The sequence below is a fragment of the Callorhinus ursinus genome, unplaced genomic scaffold, assembly GCF_003265705.2.
Source record: "Callorhinus ursinus isolate GAN/ISIS: 27379988/994484 unplaced genomic scaffold, GSC_fseal_2.0 scaffold20, whole genome shotgun sequence".
NCBI lineage: Eukaryota > Metazoa > Chordata > Mammalia > Carnivora > Otariidae > Callorhinus > Callorhinus ursinus.
In genome coordinates this window covers 18,562,989-18,590,824 of record NW_027397082.1, presented here as the reverse complement: position 1 = coordinate 18,590,824, position 27,836 = coordinate 18,562,989, and the positions used below count along the sequence as shown (strand labels likewise).

Here is a 27,836-nt window from a genome sequence, read left to right as displayed (position 1 = left end):
CAAGAAGTAGGTTTACACAGTACACCACCACACACATTCACTTCAAGTTTTATTTTGCCTCTTGCATGGTCTTCAGATAGTTTTACAGTTCGTTTTCTACAGGAACTGAGCTGTGATCTAAACAATCAATGAAATGTCATTCCAACCTTAATAAATATTCATAGCCATAGAAGAGAGCATAGCACTTTACCATCCTAGAGTGATGAAAGTATAGGCCTGGACATCTGTTTCATAGTTAGCACCTATGACCAGAAGACCAGCCAAATGATTATTATAAGCCAAGATAAAACCACAAGCAAACTTGCTAAAAATCCTGATTCCATAGGTTGACCCTGAAATCCTCCAGATAAATGCTAGAACTGTCTACTAGTGTACAACATGTACTTAAAGAGACAACCAAGTGGCACTAAGCTGTTTTAAACAGTATTCTGTAGAGATCTTCCCTTCCCCCTAGCCCTTGAAAATGCAAACTTGGTTCCAGCTTTCCAACATCATACCCTTCTATCAGTTAAAGGTTTCTACCCTGAAAATGAAGAGGTTCTCCTCCTTCCCCTCCCTTCATCTTACAAATTCAGTGCACACTCACAGGCCCTGGTTGAAAGTCACTAGACACCACTAGGTACAATGCTTTTAAGATTCCAAGCCCACACTGAAGGAACTTCATGAAGGAAAATGTTTCAGGTTTCCTTCTCCTTGCCCCTCCCACCTCAGCTCAAAGTAAAATAGCCGATTTAACAAAACTGCAGGGAAGCAAGATAACAAAATACTGTTCTGAATCCATGGAAAAGTCAGCCAGCCATGATGAAAAAATGAATCCTGCAGAGATTACCTGCTAGCCTCATGCTCAGAACCCCTAAAAACACCAAATCTCAATTAAAATACATGGAGCTTCCAGAATCTGTGGTTAAAGGAAAAAGTAAAGGGTAACCATAAGTCATTGGTTAAAGTGTGCTCATTGTTTCTTTTAAAAATTAGATACAAACATGCAAGAATTAAAGACTGTGATTTAATAAAACCAGTTGTAACAGGTCTTGACATTAAAGGACAACTGATCTCAGGGCAAATGGGACCAATCAGTCCCTGAACCCTACTTGATAGATGTCAAAACTAACATTTCACATGCTGACCTGCATCGAGGTTAATTTCCAGAAGTGACTGCACTTTGCAACAGATTGAGTCCCATGAAGTTAGGCTCTCGTACCCAAAGTGGTCATGGCCTAGCCCTAGGTGGGAGGCACTTCAAAAATAATAAAACTTAAAAAAAAAAAAAAAACAAATCAAACAAAGGGAAAAGTAAAGAAAATCAATCTTCCACTGATTTACATTATTCAAAGTGCCATCCTGAACCACACCCTTTCATTTTCAAAAGGAAAAAAAATTACAAAAACAGTGAACACAAAAGTCAGGTTACAACTAGTTTATATACAAAAATTTACAAGTTTGCTATTTTTAAGCTTTTGCCACAAACAACTGCACATTTGTCCCTACAAAAGCACAACATGCCTGAACCAATGTCACTACAAGAGACAATTGGCCATGGCTTTACAAAGAGCAGAAAAACTGCCCCAAATTAAAATCATTTATTCAGCTTAAAACCCATCCCACTTGAAATCTCTACCCTGAAGCCTCTGAAACCTACTAAATCTTTCTCATTTCTGACATGTCCCCAAAGAATCAAAGACATTTCATTCAATAAGCCAAAGAGGATGACAAATGATTTTGATTACTCTTATTAGATGAGAAATGCAACCACACTGGATGCAGAACACAGTGCTGACTACATTTATTGAAGACCCCCTCCCTATAAGCCCATGTAGAGGTCTTGGCACCTAACACAAGACCCAGAAAGGAGGCCCACATCTGTTTCAAACAGGATTTGCATCAATACTATCTTCCAACCAGTGAATAATCTCAAAGTGTGATTGGTGAGTTTTACAACAGTCTTCGTTTCCAATCCCAATTGGCTGATTTGTTGCCATTCCAGAGGCTCAACCGTATGAAGACCCCAACCACCACCCACCAGGTGAAGTTAAGAGACTTTCGGACAGTTCAAAGTGCCAACAAATGTCACAGGCTCCGACCAAGTATAACCACATCCTTTGGAAATCCTTCCATTTTTGCAATTTCAAAACAGCCTAACTTGCTGTAAAATTCCAGAATTCTTTTATCATCTGGTCTCACTTCACAGAAAGCCCCCCGGGAGCCTAGAAATAAAACAAATATTAAAAAATGTAAAGGTCAGTTAGAATCATGGTTAGGAATTGTGATGAATTTTCAATATATTTCAAATAGATGATAATAGAACTTGTCTATAACAGCTCCTAAATTTCATACAATTTTTAGAATTCATATTAATATTCAATGAATATTAACATTTCAGTACCAAATATTGCACTGGCAACTATCTTAAGAGATGGATATGTTAAACTAGCTTGAATGTGGTGATTATTCACGATGTATTTCAAATCATCAAATTGTACAACTTAAATATATACAATTCTTAACTGTCAAAAATACCTCAATGTAAAAAAAATTCAACTGTCAGTGAAACTCTTCCCCAGAAAGAAAATCTTTTGAGGAAAAGGCTATAAGAAACCTCAAATTAAAATACATGGAGCAAGGCAAAGGACACCTCTGTTTATTGTTTTTTTTTTAAGACTTTATTTATTTGACAGAGAGAGACACAGCGAGAGAGGCAACACAAGCAGGGGGAGTGGGAGAGGGAGTAGCAGGCTCCCCTGCGGAGCAAGGAGCCCGACGCGGGGCTCGATCCCAGGACCCTGGGATCATGACCTGAGCCGAAGGCAGATGCTTAACGACTGAGCCACCCAGGCACTCCTGTTTAATGTTTTTAATATAAAGTACCTTTGAAGGGCCCACAGGGCAAAGGCCATTCCAGCCTACGTCACATATAATCAGAATATGTTGTATATTCTAAGACATACCTCATATACCTGCGTGATTCTGTCCCAAGCACAACAGTGAGAATTATGCTATCTTCAGACAGAGTTGTTTAAATTATTCCACAAAGGTGACACCACTGACTCAAATGATACAAAGATGCAAATAAGTGCATTCCCATGTATCAACAACCCTCTAAGGATTGGTCTCAAACAAGCTGCCCATTTTTGTATTGCACAAGAAGTAAAAATAGTTTACACTTCTTAAAGGTTGTGTAAAAAAAGAAAATATATATATAGCGGCATCCGGCTGGCTCACTAGGTAGAGCATGTGACTTTGAGTTCAAGCCCTACACTGGGCATAGAGTGTACTCAATCGTTAAGCATCTGCCTTTGGCTCAGGTCATGATCCCGGGTTCCCTGCTTGGCAGGGAGCCTGCTTCTCCCTCTCCCACTCCCCCTGCTTGTTTTCCCTCTCTCGTTGTGTCTCTCTCCGTCAAAATAAGTAAATAAAATCTTTAAAATAAATAAATAAAATAAAATAAATTATTTCCCCCCTTCATTTTTCCCTTCCTACTACCTTCTTTTAATTAATTAATTATTAAAGTCTAGGATATTTATTATCAAGCCCTTTACAGAAAAAGTTTTCATACCACTAATATAAAGCAAAATTATTTCTGAAGGTTGAATCCGGCAAACTCAAAAAAATTGGCAACTCTGAATTCCTAAATGAAGTTTCTCCCCGAGGTTCATTTAATTTTCAATTATCATAGTGAGTCTCCTGGCAAAATAAACTTAACCTCATGTGTTCATGTCTCATTTCAACAGAGCTCAAAATAAGCATTTATAGTGTAAAAGAGGAGCATTTTCCAATTATTAATACACGTGCAATTCTCACACCACTAATAATTCAGAAGCCAAACCATAAATGGTGGGGAAGGGAATGTAAATTCACCGTAATTTACTTTTTATCCTGTCCCCACTTAGCCCCAAACACCAGCAACCGCACAAATACCGTACTCACCATTAGCCTTCAGTGAAGACAGGAGGCAAGCCATCATGCTTTTGGCTACACTTGGGTCAGTTACTTTTTTGTGAATATCCATCTTTATCAGAGAAGGGAAGTTGGCAAGGAAAGTTTCTGGCAACACTTCCTGCTCTTCATGGAAACTCAACATTATTTTCTGTAAAAGTTTCAAAGAATCTCTTGACTTTTGGCAGCTACTCATATTTATATATCTATATCCCAACTACAGAACACAGCAATAGGAAAAGGAGAACATTCAGTAACTCTTCCAGTCATTATGTAATTATCACACGAAGAATTAATTAGCTTATAACTCTAGCATTTTTGTTTTTAAAAGTTTCTCTAAAGGTAATGTGGTATCCTGGATTGGATCCTGGAAAAAAAAAAGGACATTAGTGGGAAAAATAGGTGAATAAAATGCGGAATTTATAATAATGCACCAAAGTTAGTTTCTTAAGACTTAGACAAATGTAGAAAATGGGTAAGGGGCAATACAGGAACTCTGTATTATCTTTGCTAAATCTAAAAATATTTAAAATTAAAAAAAATTTAAGTTTGTACTGCTTGCACAAAATGTGCATGTAAAAAATGTTGTAGTAGGGCGCCTGGGTGGCTCAGTTGGTTGGGCGACTGCCTTCGGCTCAGGTCATGATCCTGGAGTCCCGGGATCGAGTCCCACATCAGGCTCCCTGCTCAGCAGGGAGTCTGCTTCTCCCTCTGACCCTCTTCCCTCTTGTGCTATCTCTCATTCTCTCTCTCTCTCAAATACATAAATAAAATCTTTAAAAAAAAATGTTGTAGTAGACGCCCTGGTTATTCTTTATATGTTCCTATGCTGAAAACTATAATTATCAGATTTGAAATAGTAAAACATCAACAGCTCAATCAGTACACTGTAGTTATAATATCTATGTAATTCCGAGTAAGTGAGGCCACCCACACCACCCTCTTATTACACAGCCATCTGGCTAGGGGCAGAAGGTAAAATGTAGTAATAAACTGTAAGAGAACATAAGTACATTTGTATGGGGATGAGAAGTAAAGAATTTCAGAAAAGGGGAAGAGAACAACATGGAAGAAAAAAGTAAATGTCACAAAAAGAAGGTTCCAAATATGTATCTGAAAGTATTTATTGAGCATAAACATTATCAAAAAGGAACTATTTTTAAATATATATATGCTGATATATAAACCAAAATAACTGTAGAGGAAAAATTCACTGAAGTTGGGACAGGGCTGACATATGACAAGTACTCCTATCTGGAGGCACCTGGGTGGCTCAGTTGGTTAAGCGTCTGACTCTTGATGTCCGCTCAGGTCTTGATCCCAGGGTTATGACAGCAAGCCCTGCACTGGGCTCCATGCTGGGTGTGGAGCTTACTTTAAAAAAAAAAAAAAAAAAAAAGTGCTCCTATCTGAAAACGGACTTAGAGCAGCTCACCCCTATTATTTATTACAATGAAAAATACATTACTGAGAAGACAAGTGAGCCTGACAACCAAGCAAATGAGAGATTTTAATTACCTAAACTTGCGCTGAGTCCCCAAAGAAGAGACCATTTAAGTTTGGTGCTTCAAAACAGGGAGGAAAAAAAAAGGTTCTCTGTCTATATTTTGTTTTCACTTGAGGAAGTATTGTAACACTTCCAAATAAAAAAACTCCATCATGCTGAGGGAACAATGGAAAATGCCATGCTTAAGGGGGGGCCCCTGGCTGGGTCAGTCAGTTAAGTGTGTAACTCTTGATTTCAACTCAGGTCACGGGATTGAGCCCCAAGTGTACCATGGCCCCTGTATCCAATGGGCTCCATGCTCAGTGGGGAGTCATTCTCTCCCTCTGCCCTCACCCCTTTAAATAAATAAATCAATCTTTTTTTAAGTGGGGGGCACCTGGGTGGCTCAGTTGGTTAAAGCATCTGATTCTTGATTTCGGCGCAGGTCGAGATCTCAGGGGTCATGGGATCCAGCCCTGTGTCAGGCTCCGCTCTGGGAACAGGCTCTGCTTGTCCCTCTCCCTCTGCTCTCCCACCCCCACCCCCCGCTCACACATGCTCTAATTAATTATATTTAAAAAAACAGCTCTGATATAAAAAAAAAAGTATCACGCTTAATAAGCAGCAAGAATTCTTTTTTATAGGAAATTAGGAAGTACTGAGATTTTAAGATATAGCTGCTTACTTCATTTCAGAAAAATTACTGTAGTATAATTTCTAAACCTATTATTACCTCAGCCTCAGAGAGTTCTTTGTCACCATTTGGCTTGGTATACTTCTCCTGCATGAAGGGAATCCAGGAAATTTTACATTTTTTAATGAAGGGGGTCACATCTACAGTGCCCAGGGCATAACCACATATGCCATCTTCATCTTCTAGGACAAAACAGTAATCCAGGCTGAGGGAAAGCAGCCCTCCTACTAACCTGCTCAGAAGAAAAGAGGGCAGAATGAGTTTCTAACACAAAACTTAGACTTCAGTGATGTAGGTCTAATGTACTTGAATGGCAATCTATGGAAACTACATCTGGTGTAAGAAGAAACTGAAAATACCCATTAATATATTCAAATTTTACTAAAACTAAAGCGGGATTTCTAGGAAACTTTATTTCTAGTCATCATTTCCCCTCAACCTGATAAACCTGGCTATGAAATGCTACTCCCAAATCCAACAAATCCAAATACTTCATCACATACTTGTCTCCAATAAGGTCAGGCTGACTTTGAAAAGGTAAACCCACTCCATCGTCATACATTTCTCTGCAAATCTTGTACACGGAAGCCTGAAAATATAATCTAGTTAAGCAACAAAGCAAGAAATACAGCAACAGAATTTAACAATAGACTCGTAAGTTAGACTAGACTTCTAGGATAGGGAGTAACAAAATGCCTGGCCTGTCATAAATATCACCTCTGCTTTGTTAAATAAAAACTTATTTACAGAATCGTATTTGTTAGTATCAGTAGAAAACAGTATGGTACAGTAAACAGAGAATTGCTTCACAGGGGATAGTTTTAGGTAGTTAAGCAGTGAATTCAAAATGCAGCAAATAATGCTGTTGAGTCTCTCAGTTTTGTATATGTCCAAAATGTTTTAAACATGTTAGTCTTTAAACAGACTTGCTGTTTCCTGTAAGCTGATTATCAACAGCCTATTGATACTTCACAACTGAAAATTACACAATTACTAATAGAGAAAATCAGTCAAGGACAACGTATCATTTGGACACACTGATTAATTCCAACTCTAAATACAATTTAGCTGATTTTCATAAAGGAGGACTTAAAGGACTTAGCTCAAGACGTTATGAGTCTAAGTTCCTTACCAGGTTCTTCCTTAAATATCACCCCTCCTGTGTTTGATGTTTTACTTAACTTTTCTACCTAAAGTACCTTTTTGAAGACACAGAGCTACTTTTTTTTTTCTTCCCTTTTAAAAATAAGGAACACAGGGCACCTGGGTGGCTCAGTTGGGTGGGAGACTGCCTTCAGCACAGGTCATGATCCTGAAGTCCTGGGATCAAGTCCCTCATCGGGCTCCCTGCTCAAGCAGGGAGTCTGCTTCTTCCTCTGATGTTCCCCCCCTTCATGCTAATAAAATCTTTTAAAAATTTTTTAAAAAATAAATAAAATTGGGGCGCCTGGGTGGCTCAGTCTAAGCGTCTGCCTTCAGCTCAGGTCAAGATCCCAGGGTCCTGGGATCGAGCCCTACGTCAGGCTCCCTGCTCAGAGGGAAGCCTGCTTCTCCCTCTCCCACTCCCCCTGCTTGTGTTCCCTCTTTCGCTGTGTCTCTGTCAAATAAATAAAATCTTTAAATAAATAAATAAAATTTAAAATATGGAATGCTTCACAATTTGTGTGTCATCCTTGCACAGGGGTCATGGTCATGCTAATCTTCTCTGGATCGTTCCAATTTTGCTGCAAAGAGAGCACCACAACTGATTCTTTTAACCAGGGATTTCAAAGGAAAAGTAGTAAGTGAGCACCATAACCATATACCAAGTGCGTACGCAGACAATTACCTCATCTTTAGGAAAATATGGTCTGATAGTATAAACTTTGGAGGTAGGAGTCAGTGGGGGTGGTTGAAAAAAGAGATCATTTGCCCCATCAATTGGCAGCAAACGCTGTGGGAAGAAACAAAAAGAAGATGGATTAGTGTTGGGAAGATATCAATTTCTTTAAATGGGTGTGCACTGCAGATTACCAACTTAACATTAACTGGCTACTGCAGGCAGACCTAAAGAAGAGGGGTGTACTATGCTTTACTAAAATAAACACCTCTTTGCTGGGGGAAGGGGGTGCTTCTGAATAGAAATTACCCAAACTGAGTTACATAGCTTTAGTGGCATATTAATGGGGATTTAAATTTATAGTAAAAAAAAAAAAAATCTATTCCAGTATCACAAATCTATTTTTTTAAACCAATCTTATATAGACCATCTCTGTACTAAAAGATGGCAGAATAGAATGTCAGGAGGAGAGGTTTGGTCTGAAGAGGGTTATCTGTCCAGGAGACGCTTTATCCCCAAAGCAATGCGCTTCAGTTTGCTGCGCGCAGCAGAGCACCTGTTGGGGGGAGAAAAGTAGAGCACCTGAAAAGTCCATGAACAAATTTCAACACCAAAAAAAGCTTCTTATTTTGTTCAAATTCATTAACAGGCTGTTCTTTAGAGTACAAGTTTTATTTATAAAATAATTGGGAAAGTATCCAAAAGTCCTTTCACCATTCACTTGCATAATTATTCATCCTTTTTGCTCATGGAGTTTCCACTGGCAGACAAGCATGCGCGCATTGTGCATTGCGGGCGCAGATTAAAATGGTGTGCGACCTGCAAAGAAACAATGTGAAGTGTATACCTAGAGCCGCTGCGCTTCGCAGGCGCGGGGGGAATTGGCAGCATCTCCTTCAGAAATTACTGTGAAAGAGGAGGAAAATTTGATTTAAAATCCAGCTATGTAACTAAATTGAATTTGGGACTAGAAAGCCTTCGGCAGACCAATCCTTCCAGCCATCTGATGCGCAACATAAGGTTTCTCATAAAACAAAGAAAATGTCAATTCAGTTGTGAATTCATATTGATACCTGGAACTCTCCTGCTAGACCACCTCTAAAGGCCCAGGGTTCTTGGTCTCCAATTAAGAACTGTGCTGAAGAATGACTACGACACCCTGTTGAGATCAGATCCAAGCGGAGAACGTTACGAGAAAGGGGATTTCCTGGGGTCTCAAATGTCCAACACACTAACAAACACTTTGTGGAAATAGCTCTCTAACAATAATAATCCAGGGTTTCAGAACAAGGCTGTGATAATAATTTTTTTAAATTTGTAATAGAATTTCAATACCAATGTTTCTTCCTCTGATCAATGAATAATCACTGTAAAGAGTTCTACCCTTTAATTATTGGAAGTCAGTCTCAACTTTGTTTGGGTCAAGTTTATATATTCCCTAGATACAGCTGTAAAAAAAAAAAAAAATCAAGCCAGCTGCTTGCTCTGTAGTGAAATTACAGTAACCATGAAGTGAAATGAAGGAGATAGATTAAGACATTTTATTATCACAGCCCATGAAGGAATTAAACCTGTCTGAAGTCACATTTTACATTACAAGGAAGGGTAAGGAAGGGAAAAAGGGGGAGAGGGGGATTAATCTTGTCAGAAAACTAAGGTAGAATAAACAAAAGAAATTGTTCAGTAAGTTGACAACAAAACATAATGAAAACTTTTTTCTAACAAGGACAATCCAATTTAGACTTGGTCAATAATAATAGCAGTCAGACAAATTCTTAAGAACTAAGGAGAGCCAACTGATGCTCCTAATTTATCCAGAGCTGAAACATACTTTTCTGAAAAGTATGACAGTATCTGGCTCTTCTGACTGACCATTATAATCTTTGCAGCGCACTGAACACATGCACAGAGTAGCAGGGTGTAAGGTCCAGAAGTCAGCACTAAGGTCACCACTTAACCAACTTCAGAGGCAATAAAGGAAACTAACAACAAGGAATAATTGAAAGCAAATATTTGGAGGCCAAATCAAAATCACCTGCCTAGTCTTCTGACAAGATAAAGCAGCGCAATATAGTTCTTTTCCATTTGAAGACAGCATTCTACCTCCTGTTCAAGTTAACAGTCTCATCAGTACAAGATACAGTGTGCTAGTCAGACAGTCCCAAAGCAAACCAATTTTTTTGTTCACAATTCAGGCCCATTAAGAGATTATATCCAGGTTTGTCGTTTTTTAGGGGTAGGGGTACTTTAAGAAAACATACATATGTAAATTTGTAAAATAAATATGAAATAGGGTCAAAATTTAGGCTAAGAGCATGTGCCCCATTCCATAGCTCAGTGTAAATTTGCACTGCAGAAAAATACTATACTCTCAAACTTTAAGATCAGCCAATTTCCCCTACCCCTCACTTTGAGACTACAACATAACTAGCACTTCCAACTATTACAATAAAAAGCTGCATGTACGAAGAGCTGTGTAAATGAAAACATGGTTAATGCCTCAGTCGCTGCGCAAACGTGACTTCAGTTCATGCCTACTGCCCTTAAATCTGAGCTACCTCACAGATAGAACCTTTCAATTTAAACTAATTAATCATGACGCGCTGTGAACATCTGCCGCTGTCCATCCAATAGTAGTAGACACTTGTGCTGAGGATTCTCCCATCTGTACACAATGGGGAAGAAGATAATAGAAGTCGTTAGTAATCAAAAGTACTGCATAGCCACATTCTTTAAAGGACTGAATGCCAGCTGGACTGGAGAGAGGAAGAAAACAAAGGGTTCTAATCAGTAACTCCCTGAAATTACTATAGATCCATGAAAATACTCTCCTTGTCGTGAGCTTTTTTGTAAAGCTATGCGGATGCCAAGACAATTATTTAAAACTTCTAAGATGCTCTGACCTTTAGATCGTACAGTAGCTATCTACACAATTTGGGAAAGCTGCCCCATATTTGCACAGTACAGAAATAAAACCTGAGAGGAAATAGAAACAATACTGTATATAATCAAGAATTTAATTTTTAATAGTTCTTGAATTAAAAGTTCAATATCAAATGTTATGATACTTTCCCAAGCTCAAGAATCCAGACTTCAGACTGGGAACATAAGATTTAAATCCCTGTTAAGAGATTTAATTATAACTCCCTGGCCAGAAGCCTAGAAGGCAAATGCTGTCATCCAATAACCAATATAGAGGTTTTTCCTGAGCCTAAATGAGGATATCACAGAAAAGAGGTGTCTGGGAGCCTTTTAACAAGAGGTAAAAATTCTCTAGCTGTTGTGTTAAATACACAGAAACTCAAGGTTATTTTCAAACTAACAGAGACACTACTTTTAACTGCTAATGAGTTGTGTCAAAGGAAAGCTATTATTTTTCTTTTAATATTTAAGAGTCCAGGGGCGCCTCGGTTGGCCCAGTTGTTAAGCGTCTGCCTTCGGCTCAGGTCATGATCCCAGGGTCCTGGGATCGAGCCCTACATCGGGCTCCCTGCTCCGCGGGGAGCCTGCTTCTCCCTCTCCCACTCTCTCCGCTTGTGTTCCCTCTCTCACTGTCTCTGTCAAATAAATAAAATCTTTAAAAAAGAGTCCAAAAGTATAGGCAGAAGGTGAGAAATCTCACTGCTACTATTCTTAATCTAAGCTCACAATGTTTCACACAACTGTTTCACAACAAAGACCAAGTAACCCATCACAGTATTTGTGACTACTATGAAAACTATGACATGTCAGTTAGCCTTGCTGCCTGCTGTGTGCTGTATGTAAGTCCATTACATATTCCTTATAGCTGGATTGAAAACCTGGAAATGAAATGAGGTCCCTGGAGAAACTTGGCCATGCTGGTGCTTTTTACCAAGTTTGTTGAGAATTTCCCAAAAAAAAAAAAAAAAATCAGTTTTCAAAAGAGACATACAGAAGTCCATTTAATTAAGGAGAGAATTTTCAGGGGATTGCAATTTTCATCCCCTGCTAAAACCAATTACTTGGTAGAGGAATAAAGAAAAAGCCATGTGAAATAATACCAAGTAGCACCAGAATAGCCTACCACTAAAGCTCGCATGCGCACAGGGCTGGGAGGATAGCTTCCTCTTGCCAGGCCCCTTAGGTCATTTCAGCAATTGTTCTGTTAAACACAGCAATTAATGTTACCACGACACAGCAAGCAGCAGAGAGCTTCCAGTCACAATTCATAGTGTCTCATCTCCAAATCAGATAAAAGTGCCATACAGGGTTCCATCCAGGAAGCATTCAGTCAGAGCAAGTTAAAGTCAGTACTTTTCTAACACATTTTAAAGATATTTATGCTGAATTAGCCCAAGGGAGAAAAATTAATGTGCTTGATGTATTTATGGAGACTTGCATCTCAAGTTTGCCAACAAAGGCTATACCTTTGAAAGAAATCTAAGCAAAGAATTTAAAGAGTTGGAAATTTGTCAATTCCTTAAATATTTTTCTCCCTGTGGGATAATCTTTTTTTTTTCATTTTTAAGGAACAATATATCTGAGGAAGAGATTATTCCTGGTGCACCTACCTAACCACTGTACAAAAGACTTCACCATAGACATTATACTCTTGATATCCCAAACATAGGAGTACATGTCATAAAGGATTGTCCTGTTGGCACAATTGGAGAGCCGAGTGAACATTCCCATCACCAGTCCGCACATCTCCTCAAACTTGGCTGCTCGTGACCGCCATTCTTCAATCTATTGAAGATCAATAAAAATATGACTCAAAAAACTGCAAGAAAAAACAAAATAACCTAAAACATAATTATAAACTGTCTGTACAATCAGGTACCTGCAACTTATCCTAAACATTAAAGGATCAGTGGGCTTAAACTCTTCAGATAAGCAGTAAGTCTGTGTCTCCCCAAACTGACAAACATTTCTAAAATAATCAACTGTGATGACTTTCCTTCATTCCTCACTCTAAGGTCAAACTATGGAACTCTATGCACCAGAATCAGCAGAGTCCACATCCACTTTACAGAGCATATTCTAAGATGTGGTCAATTTTCAGAGAGTTATACTCATTAAAGGCTTCCTCCGTATCATCAGCATGGGGACCCACCCAGGCTAGAGAGGAGGATAAATTAAGCATACTCACTTTTTCAGAGTCTTTTCCTTTGCAATTGACACTGACAACACTGCTATTTGCTCGAAGCCACTGGAACTCCCTTAACATCTGTGCTCCTTTGGGTCCATGCTCATAAGGAAGGTAGAATAGGTCAGCAAGCAACTGCAAATCCTCCAAAGTCACGGGTTCCACAGTGTACAAAGGCTTTTCATTTGGACCTGGCACAAACTGCTCCTTGTTTGTCTGTTCATCAGTCTGCATAGGGGCAATATCACTAATGCAATCTTCCTGCATAGACATTTCTGGGGATTTTGATTCAGCTATGCTCTCTTTATCTGTGTCCATTGGTTTCAATTCCTCAGCCATTTTAGCTTCAACAATTTCAGTTAGTATTTGATTGTCATTCTTGTGGTCTGTTTCTTCTTGTTTTTCCACTACCATGTCCATGGGTTCCTCATCTGGCTGTTTCTTTTCTTCTTCCTTGGTCAAAGCTGTAGGGTCACCACTCAAGGCTGCTCCCTGGCTCATAATGGGCTCCTGATAAACTGTTGTTACTACAGTTGTGGCATTTAAAGAGGGCGCTGCAACTAAGGGAGTCCCATCAACTACACTTGCTTTAGCTCCACTGTGTGCAACCTGCCGACCTACAAAGATAAATTACCACAAAGATAATCGGAGTTAGAAATAGAACAAATCAGATCTAGAGAAATGTTTATTTTTTTAATTAACATATAATGTATTATTTGTTTCAGGGGTACAGGTCTATGATTCATCAGTCTTATACAATTCACAGCGCTCACCATAGTATTTACCCTCCCCAATGCCCATCACCCAGCCACCCCATCCCTCCCACCCCCCTCCACTCCAGCAACCCTCAGTTTGTTTCCTGAAAGAAGAGTCTCTTATAGTTTGTCTCCCTCTCCAGTTTCATCTTGTTTCATTTTTCCCTCCCTTCCCCTATGATCCTGTCTTGTTTCTCAAATTCCTCATATCAGTGAGATCATATGATACTTGTCTTTTGAGAAATGTTTTATCATTTCTGTAACTGGAACCTCAATTTGAGATTCCAAATAATACTCAGCCCTGAGAAAAGTGCAATATGGGGCGCCTGGGTGGCTCAGTCGTTAAGCAGCTGCCTTCAGTTCAGGTCATGATCCCACGGTCCTGGGATTGAACCCCGCACTGGGCTCCCTGCTCAGTTGGGAGCCTGCTTCTCCCTCTTCCTCTGCCTGCTGCTTCCCCTACTTTGCTCTCTGTCAAATAAAAAAAATCTTAAAAAAAAAAAAAGCGCAATTTCTCTAAACCATCAGGGAGGTAGGGAGGGAAGAGAGGAAAAAAGAAACATGATAAACATCCCCTAAATATATGCCAATACGTATTATCTTCTCTTTTGAAGATCTAAATCTAAAAACAATTATTTCAAAAAAGACATTTTTTTTAAAACAAATCAGCATTCCATCAAGATAAAACCTACTTAAGACCAAAAGTTAAGATTTTAAAGACCTTATTCTCTAGATCCCTTCCTAAATTTTATTTTGTTTGGTGGGCCTATGATCAAATGTTCTTTACTTTAGGACTCAACCATATGATCTAACTCCCTTAAAAGGGTCAAACTTACTGCTATACTGATGAGGTACACCAAACTCCTGCAACCATTCTGTTAAAGCTAACTTTAGAGCCATCTGTGGACTATAGAGCACATCAGTTTCAATATCTTCATCACTGCCTTCATTTTCTAACTTTATCTGGATCGATACAGTACTGTCTTCACTGTCAGCTGCAAAAAAAAGGTAACACAAAAAACAGTTTTGATTACAAAAGCCTCCTGATGAGAGGGACAAATGCAAAACACCAGTTCTTATAGTACAACTAGTAAACAAAAAATAGGAAAAAGAACAAAACTTAAACGTAAAAATGCAAACACAACCTTACTGAACCACTTCACCTGTAAGTCATCTAAATGCATTGCTACATGTAACATCCCACTTGAAATACAAAACACTAAGTTTAGAATCACTGGAAAAGTCATTCATAAATGTTCACTGTGTACCGATCATTGGGAATGTGAGGTTTAAGGCACTATGATTTCCATAAAGAAAACATTCCCAACCCTTCAGAGACTTATAACTTAATGAGCAAATCATTATGAAAAAATAAGCAGCAAATTAATAACTGTATTGAGGGGGGAAGAGAAAAATCAGTAGAGAACCCACATATAAGCACAGATAATAAGCACATAATGAAGCTCTGAACCAGGATAGTGTTAGAAAAAATAAGGTCTGGGGGCGCCTGGGTGGCTCAGTTCTTAAGTGTGTGCCTTCGGCTCAGGTCGTGATCCTGGGGTCCTGGGATTGAGCCCCGCATCAGGCTCCCTGCTCCGTGGGAGGCCTGCTTCTCCCTCTCCCACTCCCCGTTTGTGTTCCCTCTCTCGCTGTGCCTCTGTCAAATAATAAAATCTTAAAAAAAAAAAAAAAATAAGGTCTGAACTCTTTGGCTTAGTATCCAAAACCCTCCTATTCTTAGCTCTCCTTCATATTTCCCTGCATACGGCCCAGTCTGGCTAGTATCTACTACTCCTTAATGTGCTTCATGCTCTGCCTTAAAAGAGGTAGGAGGTAGACGTGGGCGCCTGGGTAGCTCAGTCAGTCAGGTCATGATTCCTGATGTCCTAGGATCGAGCCCCACATCGATCTTTCTGCTCAGCGGGGAGCCTGCTTCTCTCTCTCCTTCTGCCTGCTGCTCCCCCTGCTTGTGCTCTCTCTCAAATAAATGGAATCTTTAAAAAAAGAGAGATAGGAGGTAGGTGCCATATATACAGAGAAGACTGAAATTTTATTTTTTAATGGGGAGAGTCCACAATGAGCCTTAATGGGAGGCATTATCCCAATAAACAGATTTGGAAGTAGGAGTAGAAAACTCAGGAAAAAACACAACTATACGACTACATACCACACCCAAAGCATCATAATGTGACATTTCCACACCTCCTAAATGGGCCAAAATTCAGGTAACTTCAAATTTTCAGTGTCCAGTGTTTTCATCTCTTGCCCACCAACACTTTAAGGCCCAGCAACCTTTACGCATACTTTGATGCAGTTTAAGTACAAATACTCCCTCCTCTATGAGACTGTTTCTTACCACCACTTCTGCTTAGCAGAAGTAAACAGTATCTCCTCTGTAATTCCCACAGCACTCTGTAGACGACTACCTCAGCATTTATCAAACCACAGCACAGTCGCCTACATGCTTTATTCAAAACCAGACTATGTTCTTCAAAAGTGGGGACTACTTTATTCTTTGCATCTTAGTGCCAGAAAGGTGCACTTGCCACATCTTAATATGTGTTTAAATGTCAATGAATGTGAGGTGCCTCAGAGGCTCAGTCGGTTAAGCATCTGCCTTCAGCTCAGGTCATGATCCCAGGGTCCTGGGCCCAGCATCAGGCTCCCTGCTCAGCAGGGAGTCTTGCTTGTCCCTCTGCCTGTTCCTCCCCTGGCTTGTGCTCATGTTCAGTCTCTCAAATAAATTAAATTAAATATCCCATTTAATAAAAATCACCAGAAAACACAAACTGAATCAGAATAATTCTAGGGATAACAAGAACACTCAAAGACTACTTGTCTAGTACTCAGATTTCAAAGACTAAGTCACATTTTAAAAGCAAAGAACTAGGGGGGAAAAAAAGAAAAAAAGCAAAGAACTGGGGAAAAAGAGGAAGCAAAGAACTGAGGCCAAGAAGTTATTAAATAATTTGTCCAAAGCCACTCAGCCCTTCTTTTAATCACATATATATCTCATTCACAGGACTAAACAACACACTTTAAAAACCTCTTAAATTACGATGACAAAGGAACACATACTTGCCAACAGCTCTAGTTTAACTCCAGCTCTCCCCCCAAAGATTAAGTTGTCTACTTACTCATCACTACATCTTTTCTCACTCCATTCATGTTTGATTTGTACCAGGTGGCAAGGGTGTGGATAGCAACATAGTTGGCTTCAAATTCACAATTTGGATTAGTTAGGACTCCTTTTAACCGTGGGATGAGTTCTGTGGATCTTCCTTTGTATGGCCCCAGAAATAGTCTCTTCTGATCATAATCATTAGCATGAATGTTATCCCAGATTACTGGAGCTCTCTTAATAATCTTAGAAACCTCTTCAATGGACTCCACCGGAATTTCTTTAGAAACAACTTTGGGACCTAGAAATAATGATGACCATTTGTTAAAAGACCCTCAAACCTGACTCTTCAAAATATACTGCATTCAATTTTTTATTGTATTTTGTTATATATATACTTTCTAACAATTTTTCTTTTCAAAGCAACACGTCTTTTTACTCAGTTTTACCCAACTGCCCCCAGTAATCCCTCAGATCACATTACTAGAAATGGAATTAGTAGTAAAAAGATAAGAAGTTTGTGCAAGCTTCCTCAAACTGATACGTTAAGAAACAAATTTTCATGTGAACAATTTTTTTCCATTATAATACAACGTAGTGATTACTAGCTGACAATGGAGCATGATAGCTTTGATTTGATAAAATAAAATACTCTAAGGCTGAGATCAATACCCTTTAGCCCAGTTCCCTATTATTTATCAACAACCAATACTCAGATTCACTGCAAAATCCTCAGAGATGTTTTTTATACTAAATGAAGAATGTATACTTCATAAAAGAAAGAGAATCTTTACAACAAAGTCTTCTGGTTCAGGCTCAGTTTTCAAAAAGTATCCAATTAAGCAGAACAACCAATTTATTTAAGTTCTAGTTATCTAAAGTTTTACTGTATAAATCTTAAAAGACTTACCTGTCCAAAGCACCTCAATTCCAGGTAGAAGCTTTTCACCCACAGTCCTTAAATAAGGAGACTGAGACACATTCGGATAACAGAAAGTGCCACAATATTCTAATGTAGGAGGGAAAATTAAGTAAAATAGTCAGGAATAAAATGGTCATGGGTTTTTAAATGGGGGGAAAATGTCTATCAATTCTAAATCCTGAAGTGGGTAGTTCATTAAAGAATCAACTCAAAAAAATAAAAGTGCCTCAATTCATAAAATCTGATATTCTTCCTCCAATAATACAGATCGAGCCTTATTAACCTACAGTCACTAAAAACACAAGTTTACTAAAGAAATAATTGAATTTTTTAGCATTTTCTACATACTTCTGAATTGCCTACATTTCTCAGTAACAATTAGAGCCCAAATAGAACAAGTTGATAATATCATAACAGAAAGAATGCAACATTATGCCCACGGCTATTAGTATTCAACAGCAAGTAAATTGTAATTTGCAGTGAATATTTCCCACATAATCTTATTAAACATTATTTGAGTACTCATGTAGTATCAGACCACTGAGATAAGGTTCACAGTTCATAATACTTGAAAACAGACATACACACAAAGTTAAATAAACTCAGACTAAAATTTCTTAGAACTTATTTATCTCTTCCTGAAAAAGAAATCAAGTCGGGGAAATTTCTTATAAGCCAAATTTTGAGAGGGAACTAAGAGAGGCTAATATATTTTCAATGGAAGGACCTAGAGGGGAGGGAAAGGAGGGAAAATTGGCAAGTTTTCTAGGCTGACTACTGGAAATAAGGGCCCAGATGGAAGTGGGAAGAGTGAAAAAGGATACAGATATGCACAGGCAGAAAAAAGGAACAAGTAGGAGGAAATGAGAAGTGACTAAGTTAAAAGCAATGTAAATTTGTTTTTTTCTAGTTTTTCATTTTGATAATACTATCCTTCCTTCAATCCTGAAAATGTACTGTTCGGATACTTCCAGCACTAAAAATACATGAAATCTTTTGCTTGTTCAGGTGCCATTTATTAGTCCCTAAAATTTCTCTAGTGTAAGGCCTTGAGAAATGTCTTCTAGAAAAGTAATTCCTACCTTTATACACCACCAAAGGGAGAGGGGACAACACAGTAAAACCCATACAGGATTCTCTGAAAGTAACATATTAAAAGAAGACTAGTTAAATATAAAGCTATTATATACAATACCTGTGGGACAGAAGAGGAAAGTTTCTGGCTCTCCTAGGTACTGATAAATTTCATTTGTGATGGAGACCTGGGCATGAGCAAAAGAACTGAATACTTCTTTGTCTGCTGCACACATATTATGATCAATATCATCAAAAAGCAAGGCAAATGACCTGCATCCAAACTGAGAAACCTAAAAAAGGTAAAAGAAAACAACAAAAAAACCAAGATGTTTTAGTAGCTCATTTTTTTTAAAAGATTTATTCCTTTGAGAGACAGCACGTATGCACACGCAAGCAGGGGAAGGGGCAGAGAGAGGGAGAAACAAGCAGACTCCTTGCTGAGCAGGGAGACCAGCACGGAAATGGGGCTCAATCTCAGGACCCCAAGATCATGACACGAGCTGAAACCAAGAGTCGGGCGCTCAACCAACTAGCGCCACCCAGGCATCCCTTTAGCAGCTCATTTTAGAGTAAAAATACAAGGAGCATCTGGCTCCCTCAGTAGAGCAGGCAACTCTTGATCTCGGGATCTTGAGTTCCAAGCCCCACACTGGGCATAGAGCTTACATAAAAAACAGGATTCCAAATATTAAAGTAGACACTTTAACAGTTGTACTTAAATCAAACATTTTCTTTAGGGTGTTCAAAGCCAAACCTATTGTTTTTATATTTTCTATGTTAAACAGCTACACAAGTTTAAGAACCATTTTTCATTTGGGTTTGAATGCAGTATGTTCCAACAAAGCTTCTTCAATATGGCCTATCGTACACCTCCTTGGCTGATGATTATAGAAGACCAAACAGACAGAAAAATACAAAAACACAAATGATAAGTGAACTCAAGAGGCGAAAAACCTAGGCCTGTTCTGGTTCCAAAGACACATTAATCTATTAATTAATCTCTGCACATAAACCTAACTAGCCCATGAATCTAAAGGAACGTAGCAGTACTATTTGAACAAACAGGATAATAACCTCTTAAGAGCCTGGGTGGCTCAGTCAGTTGGGCACCCCACTCTTGATTTCTGCTCAGGTCATGATCTCAGGTTTGTGAGACCGAGCCCCACATCAGACTCTGTGCTAGGCGTGGAACCTGCTCAAGATTCTTTCTCAAACAAACAAAAAAAAAACAAAAACAAAACTCTCTCTTCCTCTGCCCCCACCACATTCTTAAAAAAAAAAAAAAAAAAAAGCATATTCATGGAAATTTAACCTCATTAATTTTTAATCATCTTAATGCCATCAATAACATAAACCTGTGCCGGGGTGCCTGGGTGGTGCAGTTGGTTAAGCTTCCAACTCGGTTTCAGGTCAGGTCGTGATCTCAGGGTTGTGAGATGGAGCCCCAAGTCAGGCTCTGCAATCAGAGAGGAGTCTGCTTAGGACTCTCTCTTCCTCTTCCTTGCCCCTCCCCCCACTCTCTCTAAAATAATTTTTTTTTTCAAGATTTATTTGACAGAGAGAGACACAGCTAGAGGCAACACAAGCAGGGGGAGTGGGAGAGGGAGAAGCAGGCTTCCTACCGCGCAGGGAGCCCGATGTGGGGCTTGATCCCAGGACCCTGGGATAATGACCTGAGCCGAAGGTAGACGCTTAACAACTAAGCCACCCAGGCGCCCCTAAAAAAAAAAAAGGCTTTAAAAAAATATAAACCTTTGCCTAAAGAAACATGCACATGTTTATGTGTGTAACGTATCAGCAAATTTACCAGAAAAGATGTGCAGCTTTTTCAAGATTTATTTGTCAGAGGAGAGAGAGAGAGAGCGCGCAAGCATGCACACAAGCAGGGGGAGTGGGAGGCAGAGAGAGAAGCAGGCTCCCCGCTGAGCAAGGAACCCAATGCGGGACTTAATCCCAGGACCCTGGGATCATGACCTGAGCCGAAGGCAGCTGCTTAACTGACTGAGCCACCCAGGGATCCCAAGATGTGCAGCTTTTATGTTAAGCAGAATTTAGATTCTAATCAGTTTACATGTCTACCTAGTCTGTTTTCCTTCTAATCTTGGGAAACCAGCCAACCATTTCCAGACTGAATTATATCTCTTGTCCATATCAACAAATGAAACTGATGTCTTAACAGGTAAAAACCCTGTTTCTATAACCCTGGTCACAAATTCAGTCAAGTACCCAATAATATACAGAGTTTCTCAAAATGTGATTCTGGACAACCTGAATTCTGAGATAAGTCCCCACTCCAAGTCCGTATTCCCACCCCAAGTCAGTTTAAGAATCTCTGGAAATGGACCCTATCAGCATTCTTTTAAGAATCACTTCTAAGCATTTCTTTTAAGGCAGTTCTCATGCAAACGAAAGTCTGAGAAGCACTGGTACCTCCAGTAAAGCTCTCTTGACTCACAAAATACCCTCCTGTGAAGAGCATTAAAGTAAAAAAATTGTACAAAAGCAAAGAAAAATAAATTTGGTTTCCTTTTTTTTTTTAAAGTAGACTCCATGTCCATTGTGGAGCCCAACATGGGGCCTGAACTCATGACCCTGAGATCAAAACCTGAACTGAGATCAAGAGTCAGACACTTAACCAACTGAGCCACCCAGGAACCCCAAAGTTTGGTTTCCCTTTAACTTCATAAAAGCAACTCAGAAAACTTTACTGATTTAGGGACAAATAATGAAACAGTAAACAAAGTTACCTGGTCCAGTTTGCGTTTCAATGTAGATACTTCCTTGGGGTTAGAAAAGGTAATATCCAAACCAGGTGAGATAGCATAGATGAACTCTATCTCGTATTCCCGTGCAGCAGAGATGAGAGTCATAAGTTGCTCTAAAGAAAAGAGTCCATGTTTTTAGAAAGCACAGAAAACTAAAAGAACCTTCACCTTTCAACTAAAGAGAAGATGTCATTTTCTCCAGTTTGCAATAGCTCAAGAAAGGAAAAGTCCCTTAAGTTTTACAAACTGTCATGTCCAATGTGAAAACAGGCCATATAAAATGCCACAAACCTCATGTGACTTAATGTCACCCTAAAATCAGTAAGCATTCTCTTCCTTTCACTGCCATTTCTCAAAAATATTCAATTAAGCATCACTTCTCTTATTGAATATAAACCATTTTTATTTCCTACAGTATTTGAGATGGTTTCTGTTTTTGTAGTCTCTGAACTGACATTCTTAAATAAAAAAATCTACATATAACTACTTTATAATTGAAAAAAAGAAAAACCATGTTCTTAACAACCAGGGTTAAGTGATGGCCTTAACAATCCTTATCCTTTAAGTTTTTAAAATGTGATAGACAATTTTCCTAAGTAAAATAAAATCCTATTCTATATACCACAGGATGTATCTTTACATAACTTTCAGTGGTATCTCAAGATAGTCATTTGAGTATATTTTGATTATTGATCACATAAAATTTCATTACCGGCACCACCAAAAAATAATTAAGTTGAACACACATTTAAATTATATAGAGTAGTAAGCAACAACACTAGATGGAGATGGAATACATTTTAATTGCTTCTTCATAATTTAAGAAAACTTTCTGCCTTCAGTGCCTTGGCTACTCTCTGTTACCAAGTATCTTGTTAGCTACATGTGTATACCATTTAATTCCAAGTATAAAAATGTTTCCCCATTTACAAGTCCCCAAAGAAAAGTACCACTTATCTAATTTAGAAAGAGGTTCTGTGATGTACTACCTTATGTACAAATTTTATGTATTTAACTCAACATAAGACACATAGCAAGGATAGTTTGTGATGGCTTTTCACTTTAGTATAAGCCTAGACTAGGGTGAGGTCTTTATTTTAAATATAGACAAGTAATCAAGTGGTCAAGACCAAGCCATACTTGAGTCTGAAGCAAAAGGATCAGTAATATGGATCCTGTCTTTACTTAAAATTTTGGTATCTTGTTCATAGATTTTTTTTTTGCATTAATTTTGGTTTAAAAATTGCTTAAGATATTATTTATCTTGACCACTGATTTTTTTTGGAGTCCCTTAAACTTTGCACCCAACGCAGGTGCTTCATCTGCCTTGCCCTAGGCCTAGCCCTGCTTCAGCACCCTTTTGTCCAGTGGTCTACTGTTCAGACCACTGACAGAAGTTAAAAAGTACAATTTATGACTACAAAACAGGTTGGAGTCAGACTGGTATAACCATGAATCACACCATGGCTGTGCATCGTTAGTGCTACTCTTTCAATCTGCACTACAACTCACGCAGAATTATAAGAAGAAAAGGAAATTACCTACAAAGAGAAAATGAAATACTTAATAAAATTTTTGTATAACTACATCTGAAATATAGCTGTTTTCTTAACATATTCTGAATTTAGGGATTAAAAAGAAAAAGATTACCAGCTTCCTCCACAGAATACATCTCTCGCCAAAACATCCTATGTTTGTAGTCATCTTTTGGGGCATACAAGTATGTATTTAATTCCCATTTCTGGAGCCTTAAGGAAAAGAAGATTACATATGTATAAAAAGGCAACAAGTATAGGCTATAAATCACAATTTTTTCCTTTTCTTGGAGCATCTCCATCTCTTAAACAGGTAATAATATTCTGGGGCAGTAGCTTTTAACCTTTTTGTAATCCAGTAGAAATGTAAAAAAAATTAAGTATTACAAGAAATGTCAACATATTAAAGTCTTAAATAAAAACAACAGCTCCAAGTGACACAGGTGAAGCCCAAAACCTATTCAGTTTCCCCAAGAAACTTTGAAAACCCCTGGCATAGGTGAAGAAGAGGTAAAAGACCAAGGTAAAATTAACTTCTGCAACTGAGAAATCATCAAAACGCACCTGGCCTACTCAGTGTTAGTTTCTCTTCAAACAAAAGGAAATGTTAATGGTTTAAGACTCTCCTTCAGAAAGTAAATTTACCTTCTAAAGAGTTCTTTTCTCTGTTCCATAACCCAAGGTCTTCCATAAAATCCTAGATTCAAAGTAAGAATGAAATTATTTTCAAGTTTCAAAATGTGGTAAACTGTTGAGAAAAGCAGATTACAAAACATACAGTACAATCCCATTTTGTAAAAAAGCGTGTACAATATACCAGCATCTGAAAGCTATTTAGTAAAACATTAAGGTGTCTTTGGATGGTGATGTTATAAAATGACTTTTACTCCCTTTTTGCTTAGGTAAATCTTCTGATTTTTCTACCATTAACACTTATTACTTATACAATAGCTATTTTTAAAACACCTATAACATCATCTCTTTTCACTGCCAAAAAATACCAAATATGTTTAAATCTAATTTTTGTTTTTTTTTTAACCTCTACACCCAATGTGGGGCTCGAACTCACAAACCCAACAAGAGTCACATGCTCCTCCGACTGAGTCAGCCAGGCGCCCCTAAAACTAACTTTTCATTATTTTCTGTAAGTAATCTCCACACCCAATGTGGGGCTTGAACTCATGACCCAAGAACTGGATGCTCTACTGACTGACCCAGTTAGGGTTAGGTGCCCCTAAACCGAACTTTTTAAAAGATCTCAATCTTAAAACAGAGGAAGGGGAAGCAAAGTAATCCCAAACCGCTTATAGTAACAATTACTACTTGAGAGAGAAGTTAAACTGACTTTAGAGTGGAGATGGGAGAGTAAAAAAGTAGGGGCAAAAAAAAAAAAAAAAAAAAAAAAATCAGGAAGAGAATTAGAAAAAAATATGACTGAATTAATTTTATGATAACCTTTTTTTTTAAGTTCCTGATATAATAAAAGGGTCCAAAAATGCCTTAAACTACATTCACAACAAATTCAACAGTGGAGCTGGCCCAAATAGGAATCTCAAGTAGTCTCAATTCCAGAGCAAAGGTCTGAACGACTGGAAAATCAAGAATGTGACTTGCTCCACTGTCCCAGAAGGGGGCAAAGCAGTACCAACACATATTGCAGGAAAGAAATCTGCAGAGGAATAACTTAAGTAGCGGTATAAGCACCAAGCTGGTTTTTGCAGCTCCCTTGTGTGCTAATCACACCCTACAGCTTGCCTAACCTTTATTTTCCACCTCTGTCTAATCACCTGCAAGAGGTAAAGACAACCTCTCAGGACTACTACGATTAAGACTGTATAATGAACCCAAAATGCTCTTCACACACACACACACACACACACACACACACAGTCCACTTAAGAGACTACCTAAAACTGAAATTTCTGTAATGCATTAAACTCCAATCTCTACTAGACAGGATGGTTACTCTGCGCCACAAATAAGAACAATGACAACCAAAGAAAAATTCACTGCATACCTATGTATGAAACGGGCAGCACTATCAATCTTGACAATTCAGTGTTACTGCTTATAAGTAATTTAAAACATCAGGTAAATTTTATACAAGTCTTTCTAGATTTCCTACAACACTTGGCATTATCACTTTTCTTTTAAAGGAATAGGCATTAAACACTCCTTTAGAGTTGCTTCAATATATAAAAGAAACATTTTATCTTCAGAAACCCTAACTTTGCTGAGAGTCAGGTTCATGGTTTCAGTTAACTGTCACCACAAAGAGGCAACAGTGCTATTACATGAGTTATGACCAACAAAGGTCTGTAAGGAAAAGAAATTTTTTAAAAAGGAATCCTGCCAATACCTACAGTTATTTCCTTTCTTCATTCTGATTTTAAGAATGGCACCAACTTAGAACTACCCCCCCAATCAGGTGCTCAGTCACCAAGAAAAAAATACATAGGGAAAGAGGAACAATAGATGACAGACAACTCTATTCTGAGTAGTTCCTTTCAATACTATTCTGAAAAAAAACAAACCAACTTATTTAAACCACAAGATTTTCTCCATAATTACTGAAGATGTAGCAGGCAAGTTTCCTTAGCTTCATTCTGGTCTAGTTCTAAAATTTCTATATCCCCTAGCATTTCTACTCAACCCTCTACCCCAACATCTGTGATGACAAAATACATACTTTTTCTAGACTCTCCCTGCACGGAAACAAGCCCAATGAATACACCAACAGATTAAGTCACACAAAGCAATCATGTTTTCAAAAACACTGACTCCAAATACATAAGTAGTTTTCCATTTTGTCTTTCCCCCAAATTCTGCAAGACCTTTAACTTGTGAATTATCAGTCCTTACTGTAGCTACATACTAGTCTGTTCTCCCCTATAATTAAACTTTACCTAAAATACCACAACCACCACCCATCCTTCAAATGAATATACATGCTAACAGTGGAAAAGCTGAAGTTGTCAGCCAATAGAGCAACCCTCTATTTTTCCTAATTTTTATACAGCATTACCCCTATGCACACCGTCATATATTAGAGACAACTAATAAAGCAGACAGCCAAGACTTCAGAAAATTAAAATACATTCTGCATTCAAGGAAAAATCAATAACACAAGTTACTTAGTTCCATATAATGTTCAGTTGAATATTTGTCCACTATATTCATAAACTGTGACAGTCTTCAGGTCATTTTCCCCAAAGACGAAAAAAAGAAAAAAGAAAAAAAAGCCGGCATCTTTTGGAAATGGGAAGGGAGAATCAGAAGGGCATTTTTAATCCTCTTCTGCAGTTCCTAAATTAAAATTCCGTATCTCTGATACTATTAAAGTCAAAGCTTCATCCCCCAAAGCCAAAGCACAGCAGTTGGCAAAGGACAATTTTCTAGGGTACTAAAGAAACTCCAAAGGGTGGGGGCGTGGGGGCTGGCCAGAAAAAAACAAAAAACAAACAAACAAAACTAAGCAAAGGGGAATTTGTAAAACCCTAGGCCGACCGTGCGTCTCTTCACTCCAGGAATACAAATACCTCTGTGTGGGCTGATTTTTTTTTTTCCAAAGGGTGAGGCCAGCAGCACTACATACGTTTCATCATTTGAAGAGACCACCCTAAGGAACAACATCCCGAGGTACAAAGACGTACAACTCGGGAGCCTAACACCAGCCTCCTTACCGCCGCCTCCGCAGGAGCAGGCCTGGCTCCAGCCCAAGGCGGGTGGGGTCTGGCCAGTTAATAGCCAGAGGGGAATTCAACGCTGCATAACAACGTGAGGGGAGAGGCGAGCGTGAGGAAAGACTTGCCCACCGTCGCGCCTCTCCCCTCGTCTAAGCAGGGTCAGGTTTCAGAGCCAAAGGAGTGACTCCCTTTTAGAGCCTCCTAAAGCATCCCCTTCACGAGGAGAGAATGTGTTAGTACCGGGGCGGAACCGGAGGACGCTGTCGCCCAGCCCGCGCCAGAGCGCTCACCTTCCACTACGCCACATAGGAACCTCCGAGCCCCTCCTGCCGCCCCGGCCACCGCTGCTCCCCCGGCCCCGGCTGGGTTGTCTTCTCCAGGGGCCGGAGCTGCTGGCGGCTCCAACGATGCCCCCGCGGAGGCGGCAGGGTTGGAGTTGAGCTCGCTCTCCCGCTCCTCCAGCGCCGCCTGGCTCTCCTTCTGCACCATCCTCCTGCCCCCGGCCGCCGCCACCTCTGCGGGTCCTCCTCGGCCTCCGTCCGTTGGGCCGCCGGCCCGGAGCCCTGGAGAGGGCCTCGGCTCCAAGCGCGCGCCCTTCCTGCTCCTTCCCCTCCCCCTCTACCCTTCCCCCTCCCTCTCCGCAGGGACCCGAATGCCCGGATGAAAAGGGCGGCGGCACCGGCGCGAGCCCTTTGTCAGCCGCTGCCTCAGCCTAAGCTGGGGAGCCGGAAGCCTAAACGGAGAGCGAGGCCGCGACTTCTCGTCCCCTGGAGGCAGATAGCCAAACCTCCTTTTCTTGTTCGCAGTTAGCCTCTGCTGCTTCCGGATAATCTTAGTTCTTCGCTGTTTGCCCCCCGAAGCCCCTAGTTCTCCTCCACCGCTGCCTCCACCGCCCGCTTCCTGTTTATCCGCACTGCGCCTGCGCCGGAGACCGGC

General features: G+C 39.4%; 1 protein-coding gene and 1 non-coding gene across 2 annotated transcripts; both read right to left on the bottom strand.

The window, feature by feature from the left end:
• Positions 1 to 36: 36 nt before the first annotated feature.
• OGA (O-GlcNAcase) lies at positions 37 to 27,836 on the bottom strand. Its single transcript, XM_025880995.2, has 16 exons — positions 27,191 to 27,836; positions 23,860 to 23,911; positions 23,330 to 23,427; positions 21,662 to 21,792; positions 19,033 to 19,204; positions 17,826 to 17,924; positions 16,932 to 17,216; positions 14,631 to 14,789; positions 13,043 to 13,656; positions 12,465 to 12,639; positions 9,006 to 9,091; positions 7,942 to 8,046; positions 6,617 to 6,702; positions 6,153 to 6,345; positions 3,925 to 4,084; positions 37 to 2,204 (listed from the first exon to the last, which is right to left on the bottom strand). The coding sequence occupies exons 1-16, from the start codon at positions 27,387 to 27,389 to the stop codon at positions 2,068 to 2,070; spliced, it is 2,751 nt and encodes a 916-aa protein (XP_025736780.1). The 5' UTR covers positions 27,390 to 27,836; the 3' UTR covers positions 37 to 2,067.
• Positions 7,751 to 7,859, bottom strand: LOC112831002 (U6 spliceosomal RNA). Its single transcript, XR_003210050.1, has one exon. It is a non-coding gene; the product is annotated as a U6 spliceosomal RNA (small nuclear RNA).